This window comes from Pristiophorus japonicus, chromosome 3 (genome assembly GCF_044704955.1).
Source record: "Pristiophorus japonicus isolate sPriJap1 chromosome 3, sPriJap1.hap1, whole genome shotgun sequence".
NCBI lineage: Eukaryota > Metazoa > Chordata > Chondrichthyes > Pristiophoridae > Pristiophorus > Pristiophorus japonicus.
This window is the reverse complement of record NC_091979.1, coordinates 200,234,533-200,247,152: the sequence shown is the minus strand read 5'-3', so window position 1 is coordinate 200,247,152 and position 12,620 is coordinate 200,234,533. Positions and strand designations below refer to the sequence as shown.

Genomic DNA, 12,620 nt, shown 5'->3' with positions numbered 1-12,620 from the left:
GTCACAATTTTAAGTGTATAAATCCAGATCTAGGTTAGATGTCAGGTGGTGGTCCTTTTCCTAGAAAATAGAGGACTCATGGAACAGGCTGCCTGCTCGTGGTGGATGCTGATTCGCGGACGGCAAGAGCTGGACCGGTTTCTGGTTGGAGCAAAGATCACTTCTTACAAAAGGTAGGTACTGTATAGGACTTTCAGGGCCAGAGTGATCTCATGGACTAGTTTCAATCGCCTTGGAGGTGGGGCGGCAGAGAGGAACTTCCTAGATTTATTCCCCGCAAAGTAGCCCGAGTTTTTAATTTGATCTTTTGCCTCTCCCAGCATATCACTTGGTTTTAGGTGGTTTAGAAAGTGTATATATTGATGCACACTGGTGTGGGACAGGCTGAATGGACAAGTGTGTCTTTGATTGTCTGCTATTGTTCATGCCCTGAGCTGTGGGAGTTGACGGACGTGTTGGTGTTTTACAGCAGCTTGTTCTTTCAGCCTTTTAACCTTCTGTTTTGATGATCTGATCTTTCGTGCTTTATTGAGTTGGGAGATGATTTTAAAAATGTGTGTATTACTACTTTCGTAGCTTTGGATACATGCTAAATACTGGAGGCCTGAACTGGAATTTTGCAAGAAATATACAGCAAATTTGAGCACTTTAAGTCAGAAGTCAGTGATGTGTACATTGAATCCTGAAGGAATGCGTTGTTAAAATATACAGAGACATGCAACAACTCCTCAGCAACCCTGAAGGGAACTCCCTCCTTGCTCCCAAATTTAATGGCTGTTTATGAAATTCCCACAAAGAAACTATGATGGGAAGCGCACAGGAGACCCCGAAGAACTTGGCAAAGCCCCTATCAGCAGTATAACTTTGATCATCCGCTTTGGCCCCTAGCAAGATAAATCAGGGAATTTTCTAAATGGTGAGAAACTAGGAACTGCAGAGGAGCAAAGAGATTTGGGAGTCCCAGTACACACACCATTAAAAGCCAGTAGACAAGTGTAAAAAGCAATCAGAAAGGCTAATGGAATGCTGCCTTTATCTAGAGCTGGATTACCAAGAGAAGGAAGTTATGCTTCAGGAGTGGGGGGGCATGGGGGAGAGTGACTGCTATCGAGAGAGGAATGGGAGAAAGATGTAAGTAGCGAGAGAGAGATTGGGGAAAAGTGACACGGAGCAATAGATGGAGAAACAGAGAGAGGGATGGGGTCAAACTGGGGTTCTTTCAGATAGGCCGGTTTACAGCAGAAGGAAGGAAGGAAAAAACCTTGAAACATTCAGCAGCTGTGCAGTCAGTAGGCGGGTGGGGGAGGGTTACACCTGAAATGGTGCCAATATTCCCAACAAGAGCCATTGAGCTTAATCCCACTCCAGAAAGAGCAGAGAGGTGTCATGCGATGAAGTATTTAACAGGCAAGTTGCTGAACCTGTAGGATTACCTTTCAACTCTGAGGAAGATAAAAGTTTTCACATTACCAATCACATCACTGCCACACCCTGACAACATTTAATGCAAGTCCCTTTAACAGGACACTGATGAACTTTACATTCAGATATGTAAATGTGAAAGGAATTTATAGTATTATAATTTAGATGGGGGGAATGTTACCTCTAATTTTTTTGGAGGGGCTACGTGGTCCATTTAAAATTCTATGCATGCACAATTTTTCCATTTCAAAGCCAGTGAGGCGTCTGTGCAGAGGTCCAGAGCGCTGCTTGAAGGCAACATTCGATGGGAGGTCCATGAAAACAAATCTGTCTGAAAAGGGGTCCTTTAACCAAAAAGGTTTGTGAACCACTGATTAATTGAATGGCAGAGCAGCTTCGAGGGGTTGAACAGCCTACTCCTGCTCCTATGTTATGAACACACTAAGAAAGCCCAGGGTTGTGTGCAATAAAAAAAATATAGTGCAAACCTAAACAAGAGCATGAGAGGTGCCAGAAATTGTTCTGCAACCTTGTCTCGTTTAGACACTTAGAAATTGAATCAGCAGAAGAAAGAATAGTGATTTGGCTCCCTATTGACATTATAATCATAGCAAATGACACCACATGTCCCGGCCAGAATGAAGATGATTGGGTAATTCCCTTGTCAATCACACCTGTAGACGTGACTATGATTGATTTTATTGACATTATGTAACTCATTGCATTTTACGGGGGAAATAATGCTGCTTTTATCAGGAGACTGCTGTAGTTTTGGTCATGAGGTCTGTTTGCTGCAGTTCGCAGAGACTCTTTCAATAGACTGCTGTAAGTCTTGCCCCACCTCCATCTCATTGGCTCAGTGGTGTCAATACTTACTCCATGTAATGATTGTCAGTTTAAAGAATTTGGTGCGAATGGAACCTGGATTTTTTTGTTAGGTTTGTTGGATTCAAACCTTTTGCCACGAACATCAGTAGGGCAGGTCACACAGCCAAATCGCCAGTGGCAAATTAACATGTCCACGGCCGGCCGTTTAGCAGTTTTGCTGGGACTGACCCCCGTGAAGTCAGGGGGGTTGTTGTGGAGGTGCACTAGTGTGCAAAAGCAAGCCGAGTTCAATTTCTGAGAATGGCCGAGGGACACACAATACAAGTTAGGAACCAGTGGAATTGTTGAGGCAGAAGTGAGCTACAAGCTCCCATGTTTTGCCCCCTCTTGGTGAACCAGCCCCAGTCGGTATGTTTGGAAGACATTTCTGAGCAGCAGTAAGAATGCAGAGATGTAACTGAACGCTGCAACATAACGAACACATGCAGAGAGAAAATGAACAAGAGTATCTGCACAGTGAAATAGCCAATTGGAAAGACAGGTTGCAATCACCCCAAAAAGATTACAAGCCTGTGAAGATAAATCAAAGTAGCCATGGCAGACATGCACATACTTCGACCGGTCAGTTCCGTTAGCTTGAGCTCATCCAACTCTGCTGCCTGTATCCTAACTCGCACCAAGTCCCGTTCACCCGTCACCCCTGTGCTCGCTGACCTACACTGGCTCCCGGTCCAGCAGCGCCTTGATTAAAAAAAATTTTCATCCTTGTTTTCAAATCCCTCCATATCCTCGCCCCTCCCGATCTCTGTAACCTCTTTCAGCCTTACAACCCTCCGAGATCTCTGCGCTTCTCCAATTTTGGCCATCCCCAATTTTCATCGCTCCAACATTGGCGGCCGTGTCTTAGCAGCTAAGGCCCCAATCTCTGGAATTCCCACCCTAAACCTCCGATTTTCTACCCCTCTCTCCTCCTTTAAGACGCTCCTTAAAACCTACTTCTTTGACCAAGCTATTGGCCATGAGTCCTAATATCTCTGTCAAATTTTGTCTGAAACACACCTGTAAAGTATCTTGGGTCATTTACTAGGCTACAGGCACTATATAAATGCAAGTTGTTGTTTGTATATTTTTTGGTTGCTTTTATATTGGAGCAATAAAGCTGACAGCAGACATCTGATTCTCTCTCCACTGGCTGTACTCCTCGGTATATTTCTGAGGAGTAACTGAATTTTCAGATGTCGGCCGTGGCTCAGTTAGTCGCACTCTCACCTTTGAATCGGAAGATTGTTGGTTCAAATCCCACTCCAGAGACTTGAACACATAACCAGGGCTAACACTCCAGTACTGAGGGAGTGCTGCACTATCAACGGTGCCATCTTTCGGATGGGGCGTTAAACCAAGACCCTATCTGCCCCCTCAGGTGGATGTAAAAGATCCCGTATCAGTATGCGAAGAAGAGCAAGGGAATGTCCCCAGTGTACTGGTCAATATTTATCCCTACACCAACATCACTAAAACAAATGGTCTGGTCATTATCTCAGTACTGTTTGTGGGACCTTGCTGTGCGCAAATTGGCTGCTGCATTTCCTACATTATAACAGTGACTCGACTTCAAAGATACTTCATTGGCTATAAAGCACTTTGGGACATCGTAAGGTTGTGAAAGGCACAATAGAAATGTCTTGACACAAGACATGTCTCCAGTTGGTGAAACCAAATGGTGTCAGTAGTAGTGAGGTTGGGGACAGCATCAAACAAGAAATAAGGGATGTGTGCAATAAAGGTACAGCAGTTATGGGCGACTTTAACCTACATATTGACTGGACTAACCAAACTTGTAGCAATGCGGTGAAGGAGAACTTCCTGGCGTGTATTAGGGATGGTTTTCTAGATCAATATGTCGAGGAACCAACTAGCGAGTTGGCCATCCTAGACTGGGTGATGTGTAATGAGAAGGGACTAATTAGCAATCTTGTTGTGCAAGGCCCCTTGGGGAAGAGTGACCATAATATGGTAGAATTCTTTATTAAGATGGAGAGTGACACAGTTAATTCAGAAACTAGGGTCCTGAACTTACAGAAAGGTAACTTCAACGGTATGAGGCATGAATTGGCTAGAATAGACTGGCAAATGATACTTAAAGGGTTGAGGGTGGATAGGCAATGGCAAACATTTAAGGATCACATGGATGAACTTCAACAATTGTACATCCCTGTCTGGAGTAAAAGTAAAATGGGGAAGGTGGCTCAACCATGGCTAACAAGGGAAATTAAGGATAGTGTTAAATCCAAGGACGAGGCATATAAATTGGCCAGAAAAAGCAGCAAACCTGAGGACTGGGAGAAATTTAGAATTCAGCAGAGGAGGACTAAGGGTTTAATTAAGAGGGGGAAAATAGGGTACAAGAGGAAGCTTGCTGGGAACATAAAAACTGACTGCAAAAGCTTCTATAGGTATGTGAAGAGAAAAAGATTAGTGAAGACAAATGTAGGTCCCGTGCAGTCGGATTCAGGTGAATTTATAATGGGGAACAAAGAAATGGCAGACTAATTGAACAAATATTTTGGTTCTGTCTTCACGAAGGAAGACACAAATAATCTTGCGGATGTACTAGGGGACCAAGGATCTAATGAGAAGGAGGAACTGAAGGATATCCTTATTAGGCAGGAAATTGTGCTCGGGAAATTGATGGGATTGAAGGCTGATAAATCCCCAGGGCCTGATGGTCTGCATCCCAGAGTACTTAAGGAAGTGGCCCTAGAAATAGTGGATGCATTGGTGATCATTTTCCAATAGTCTATCGACTCTGGATCAGTTCCTATGGACTGGAGGGTAGCTAATGTAACATCACTTTTTAAAAAGAAGGGAGAGAGGAAACGAGTAATTATAGACCGGTTAGCCTGACATCAGTAGTGGGGAAAATGGAATCAATCATTAAGGATGAAATACCAGCGCATTTGGAAAGCAGTGACAGAATCGGTCCAAGTCAGCATGGATTTATGAAAGGGAAATCATGCTTGACGAATCTTCTGGAATTTTTTGAGGATGTAACAAGCAGAGTGGACAAGGGAGAACCAGTGGATGTTGTGTATTTGGACTTTCAAAAGGCTTTTGACAAGGTCCCACACAAGAGATTGGTGTGCAAAATCAAAGCACAAGTGGTATTGGGGGTAATGTACTGACGTGGATAGAGAACTGGTTGGCAGACAGGAAGCAGCGAGTCAGGATAAACGGGTCCTTTATACACTGGAGTTTAGAAGGATGAGAGGGGATCTCAGAGAAACGTATAAGATTCTGATGGGACTGGACAGGTTAGATGCGGGAAGAATGTTCCCTATGTTGGGGAAGTCCAGAACCAGGGGACACAGTCTTAGGATAAGAGGTAAGCCATTTAGGACTGAGATGAGGAGAAACTTCTTCACTCAGAGAGTTGTTAACCTGTGGAATTCCCTACCGCAGAGAGTTGTTGATGCCAGTTCATTGGATATATTCAAAAGGGAGTTAGATATGGCCCTTACGGCTAAAGGGATCAAGGGGTATGGAGAGAAAGCAGGAAAGGAGGGAATGATCAGCCATGATCTTATTGAATGGTGGTGCAGGCTCGAAGTGTCGAATGGCCTACTCCTACACCTATTTTTTATGTTTCTATGTCAGATCAGCAAACATAAATTCATGCCCTCCCCTCCTTTCATCTTTCTACCGTAGCTCTTTCACTTCCCACTTCCCCTTCCTCTTGTCACTTTCCCACTTCCCCTTCCTTTGTTTTCCTTTCTTCCACCCCTTTCCGAAATAATAAAGTATTTTTTACTGATTTTCTCCCCTTTCCCCTGCCCCTCCCCTCTCCCTTGCCGCTCCTCTCTCTCCTACACCTCCCCTTTCCTATGTGTCTGTGCCATTCTCTTCCAAGCCCCTTCTCCCTACCCTGATGATATGGAAGGGTGGCCTTGTGAACTACTCCAGGTGATAATGTGACACAAAACTTGTTGAAGTCGCCCAACCGAATCAGGTGACTTTACATGGCTGGCGTGGCCCACTTGTACCTAAAAGCTGTACAATGTCTGTTCCTGCCTCTGACATGTGGCCATAGTTTTTCTGTCGTATTGATGCTGTTAATAACACACAGGTGATTGGATTTTTAGGAAACTGGGATATGTAACACCAATTTGGAGGAACACTTGGATTTACATATGGAGAAATTCTTACTTGAGGAAGATTATTCTGGGATTAACTGTCGTGCGAGTTGCTTGCTCTTTATATATTCTTGCGTGACAGGAGTGGCACTTGGTGTGTGGTTCTGCCTCTGCTTGGCTGTACTCAGCAGTGTTAGACCAGGAACGTGCAATGTTTTTAGCTGGAGGCCAGATACATTTGTCGAAACCAACGAGTGAGCACCAGAAATGCAAGGCCATTGCGAAGAAAGTAAAGTAAGAATCTATATTCACAAAAAATGAGATCCCCATGCACACAATAATTCATGACCTCCCCCTCTTTTCACAATTCTCCCTTCGTTCCATTCTTTCCCTTTCCTGTTCCCTTCCCTCTTCCTGATCCTCTGTTTTCCTTCCACCCCAGTCCTCTCCTTAATACAGTCTTTTTCACTGATTCCCTCTCCTTTCCTCCATCCCCTGCCCCCTTCCTCCGCCCCTACCCCTCTCCTACGTTCTCTCCACTCCTGTTCCTCTTGTTCCCTCTTTCCTTCTCTCATCCCTCATTGCGCTGAAGGAACTTGAAGAAGCTGACTTAGAATTTTAATGGGGAATGGTTATCGATATTACACCACCTTGTGTGTGGGTGTCTCTTGCCCTATCGACCTCCACCACCGTGCAATTGTCCATTCTGCTTTGGTTTTGGCTCACACATAACTCTGTTACTGTAAAATAGATGTTAAATGAATTGGATGAACTTTCTTAGATTGTCCCTCACACAGCCAAATGCATGGGCCCTATGCTGTATAATAAATGTTATACCTTTTTATATAATGCAAAGTGAGGCCATGGCAATGTAGTAGGTGGCTTGGATGTAAATCTAAAAATTAAGATTGAGTGATCAAACTTGTTGGATTTTCATTTCTGGAGATTTAAACAGAAATGCTGCTTCCAAAACTTTGGCAAAGGAATGTTGTGTTTCTCTGATCTCTTCTTTCCTGCTTCCGACCCCTGTGCCCAGTTGTAAACTAGCAATGACTGGATGGTGCACACTCATTCAACACCTTATTGATGGAAACCCTCAACATCTCATAAGCTGCTCTTCCTATCATCTGGATTTAAGCGCAAATACCCCCAATACAAAGGTACTGCTATCAGGCTGACACTCCAGTATACTGAGGGAGCTCTGTATTGTTGGAGGTACAGTACCATCTTTCAGAAGAGACATTGAAAACGTTCCTCCCATCTTCCTGCACCAGTGGTTCAGGTGAGGTCCTTGAAGCAACAGCACCAAAAGTACATTAACCAGCCGGTCATCTCATTGCTGTTTGTGGAATCTTGCTGCGGTGGGATCTTGCATTGCGCAAAATGGTCGCTGTGTTTACCTAGATAATTCACCGCACTTCAGAGTAACTCATTGTGTGTAAAATGTTTTTGAGACGTGCTAAGGCACTATAACTGGTGTGCCATGACATTCTAATTACTTGACAAATACATATATATAAAGCTCGAAAGTGGGAGGACAGTAATCACCCAACACTTTGCCTGGAATGTGTTGTTTGATGTAATCAACACTACCGAGTGGGACTGTACAAGGGGGACCAACTCTGGAGCTTTTCCATGACAATTCACCGAGTGGGACTATACAAGGGGGCCCAGTTCTGGGGCTCTTCCATTACAATCTGCATGTTATTACTGTAACCCCGGCACTTACCCATGCCTGCGGGAGAGATGGTGACAACTCCCTGTGCACAGAGCGAGAATGAAATAAAGGCTGCATTTAGTTATACCGCTGGTACAATTAACGAGGAAGTGTCATTTGATGCTGCCAGGCTGTAGACTGGCAGTTACTGCATAGAAGTTTGCTACATGGCTAAGCGCACAACTCAACAATGCATAAAGCATGTGCATCATCGACGCATCAATATTCACTCCGAAAATATATATTATATATATATTTACACACGTGAGTTTCTCTGAAGGCTAGAGGGTTAAACTTTGATTCCATTCTTTTGTGCAGCCCCGAAGATGAGGCGACGAGCACGAGAAGCCTGAGAATGACGCGGCTCTGCACTTACCTGCAGCACAGATACATGCAGCTCTGTCGTGTGGAGCGAGCAGCAGCACGCCAGCAGAGGTGTCGGCATGCCTTCCGGAGGGCACTACTACAGGCGGCCAGCAACGAACCTGACTACGCCGGCCAGTTGCTTCGGGAACTCAGAACGGCACCCCCAACGCAGACCAGGTCAGCTGCTGTGCACTGGCATCGCCAGGCTTCGCTTTAAGGAGAGATCAGTCAGGGGCAAAATCTGTTGGCGACCTTACGATCACCACAACCTAGCCCTTTGTGGGGTGGGGGCTTCTGTTAAGCATAATGGCCAAAAGTAGCAATATGACTATCATCAGTCTTGTGCTTCCAGCATTCGGAATGATTGGTTATATTTTTAGTGCTCCAGTGGTCCAAGTATTTCAATGCCCCATCTCTCGCTTTGAAATGACCAGTGTTCCTTTTAAGGCCCTTGGTGGTTTTGTGTTGAATTCTGTGGTTCTTTCCCCCTCCCCCCGCCCCGTACGTCAACCCGAGTGTTAAGCTCGTTAGAAACAGGAGACCTTTTATTTGATTGTGGCAATATAATGATCTTGTCCCTCAAATCTTTAGTCATCCTTCTTGGCCCTTCTTAACGGGTGAACGCTCCATTCCCCGATGGCCTTGTGGTTAATGGTGCTGCCTAACATGGCAAGAAACCATACGGATCAGAAATTGGCAGATTCAATTCCTGCGCCTGTAAGATCGATGATGAAATTGAATTGTTATTACTTATTGGAAAGGAGGGAACGCAAAATCGAAACACTATGGCACAGGAAATCTTGTCAGGATACTTGTGGGAGCTCTCTTGTTTTTAATCCCCTAAAATAGCAGCTGCAAAGACCAAATTGTTTGCCATTAGTGGACAATTCATACATTTTCACGTAGATTGGAGGCATGGCAAAAAAATTTTTACCAGCCCCTGAGAGAGCAAGTTTTTTCTTTTAAATATGTATTTTATGTGAATTATCTGATGACTGAATTCATATGTCAAAATGGCACAACAATTAATACAAGAATTGACGGTGATCCGACTGACAAGGACAAATCAGAGATCCTAGTTTTACTGATCATTTTAGTGAAGGAAATACCCCTGTGATGGGTAAAAAAATGCATGAATATGATTGGACACTTGTCACTACCATTATTAAAGGAATAAACAAAAGACAAACTGTCTTACTGTGCGGGTGGGAGAGACTGCATGCAACCTAACTCTGATTGATTTATGCAGATGGCACCCTTGTTTATTGAAGGGTTGAGCGTTCCCTTTAACCCCCTCCCCCGCCACCCCCAAGAACTTTTGGCTCAAGACACTAAACCATATAGGTTCTGAAAGTTCCTGGTTCAATTCATTGCCCCTGGCCAACATTCCTCCTTCAATCAACATCGCCAGAAACAGATTCATCTCATTGCTTTTTGAGAAATCTTGCTGCATGCAAAATGGTTACTGCACTGCTGCCGTAATGGTTATGGTAAGACACTATGCAAAACGCTCATCTTTTTTCTGTATTGATTTGTCTGATCTCACCTGGGGCAGCAGTTGGGTGTCCTGAGACAAGAAAAGGGGATAATCAGCCAGAATTTATGATTTTTATTTATTATTTATATTTATTCTCTGGATGTGGGCTTCACTGGCAAGGCATTTTACTGCTTGACTGGGAGCACCAGATGCCATGACAAGATTGTTATCGGCCACCTTTGGTACAATTGAGGCCAGTTCGGAGGGCAGTCAAGAATTAACCACATTGTCGTGGGACTGGAGTCACATTTAAGCCAGACTGAGTCAGAATGGCAGGTTTCTTTCTCTGAAGGGCATTAATTAGTGAACCAGTTGGGTTTTTACAATAACTTTACTGATACCATTGTTTAATTTCCAGCTTTTCTTTCAAACTGAATTCAAATCTCAAATTGCCATGTGCGATTTGAACTCCCGTTCACTGGGTTATTCGTCCAACTCTCAGGGTTACTAGTTCAGTAACATAATCACTACATTACTGTACCGTACATATCCAAAAGGCTGCTGATTTACTGATGCACTGAGTGCTGCCTAGTGACTCCTGTTGAAGAGTGAGTGAGTGAGTGAGCGTGGACTTTGGGAGAGAGCGGCTTCATGCTCGATCGTGATGGCCTCTGTGGTCGACTGGCTCACTGTCTAGTCTGGTGTGAAGAGCTGCCACCTGTCACTAGAGGGCTGTCAGCACTTGGGGAACCATGCTTCAGTGCTGTCAGAGGACGGTGGGGGGAGGAATACTGTGAGAGATCTGAGGGGTGGACGGGAGGTGAAAGGAGAGTAAGTGCTCCCATTAGGACTCAGAAGAATCAGCATTATTATTGGGCCAAGGCAAGAGCAAAAGGGAGGGCGACAGGGATAGAGGATAGAAGGAAGAAAGGGGAAACCAAGAAGGGGGTGTGGAGAAGCTAGGTGAGTCAGTAAACATGCATTTTTCTACTTCATGTAAGGGGTTGCGTGCATATGTTAAATCTACTGTATTAAAACTGTTGATCTCTTAAACATCTGATGATCAGATTTGTTTTCAGCTTTTCGACTTAGAGGTTGCACCCACTGCTGCTTGTGGAATTGTATGGGTACTTGACACATCAAGGGTAGCAAATGGTGTTTTGGCATGAAACATTAAATTGCATTACTTCCACTGGAAATATCCATCACAGAACCACCTAAAGGTATTACTGGTATTCCATACAATCTGTTGACCAACCCAGCGATTTTAATAGATAATAGGGCTGGGCGAAGTTGAGAATGAAATCTTTTACCGTGCAGCTAATTGCATTGAGCACAGGAGCTTGGAGAACTTACAGTTAAATTGGCTTTATTGGCCTTCAGCCATCCTAACAATGCAGGGAGGGGGGTCTGAAGATACTGTTAGTGGTATAATGCTCAGAACCTTGCTCAGTCTGCTGTGTTAAACCGCTTGAAAGTGCAGCAGCTTAATATGACCTCAGGGCTGTACATGGGTAATGCAGCATTGTTGCTGAGTGGCTGTATCATTGATTTCTAAAGGGAGCAGTCACCAAGGTTCTAAGTTAATTCTACTCAACAGCAGATGTCTGAATCAGGATTACACTTGGATCAGAGGTTCTGCAAACTAGGAAATATGTAAATATTTGTATCACAGTCCATTTTAATCCATCTTTATTAATTCAAACCCAACAAGAGGATATTGCACTAAAGTGATTCTGCTTGTGCTGTTCTCTGTATGTAAAAGTATTTGATGCATTTATTGAATGGAGTGCTTTGTTTGGTATTGCATTTTGTATTGGAGTGTTATTCAGAGAAAAATTCTATACGAGGCTAAAAAGGGACAATGAATAAAACAGCAAGGAAGTGATGATGATGGTATGAGGGCACAGTTGGCTAAAGTGGACTGGGAAAACAGATTGAAGTGTAGGACGGTTGATGAACAGTGGTGTACATTTAAAGAGATATTTCACAACTCAAGAAAAATATATTCCAGTAGGGAGGAAAGGTTGCAAGAGAAAAGAAAGCCATCCGTGGCTAACTAAAGAAATAAAGGACGGTATCCGATTTTAAAAACAAGGGCATACAAAGTGGCCAAAACTAGTGGGAGGACAGAAACATAGAAACATAGAAAATAGGTGTAGGATTGGCCATTCGGCCCTTCGAGCCTGCACCACCATTCAATAAGATCATGGCTGATCATTCACCTCAGTGCCCCTTTCCTGCTTTCTCTCCATACTCCTTGATCCCTTTAGCCATAAGGGCCATATCTAACTCCCTCTTGAATATATCTAACGAACTGGCATCAACAACTCTCTGCAGTAGAGAATTCCACAGGTTCACAATTCTCTGAGTGAAGAAGTTTCTCCTCATCTCAGTCCTAAATGGCCTACCCCTTATCCTTAGACTGTGACCCCTGGTTCTGGACTTCCCCAACATCGGGAACATTCTTCCTGCATCTAACCTGTCCAGTCCTGTCAGAATTTTATATGTTTCTATGAGATCCCCTCTCATTCTTCTAAATTCCAGTGAATAAACGCCCAGTCGATCCAGTCTCTCCTCATATGTCAGTCCTGCCATCCCCGGAATCAGTCTGGTGAACCTTCGCTGCACTCCCTCAATAGCAAGAACGTTCTTCCTCAGATTAGGAGACCAAAACTGA

General features: G+C 44.0%; 1 protein-coding gene across 2 annotated transcripts in view; it reads left to right on the top strand.

The window, feature by feature from the left end:
• The window catches only part of LOC139259435 (INO80 complex subunit D-like), a 173,238-nt gene that overhangs the window by 94,584 nt on the left and 66,034 nt on the right, over positions 1-12,620 (top strand). For both annotated transcript variants that reach the window (XM_070874904.1, XM_070874903.1), the window contains exon 5: positions 8,416-8,640. In XM_070874904.1, the coding sequence (XP_070731005.1) occupies positions 8,416-8,640 (225 nt within the window). The remainder of the gene's footprint in view (positions 1-8,415; positions 8,641-12,620) is intronic.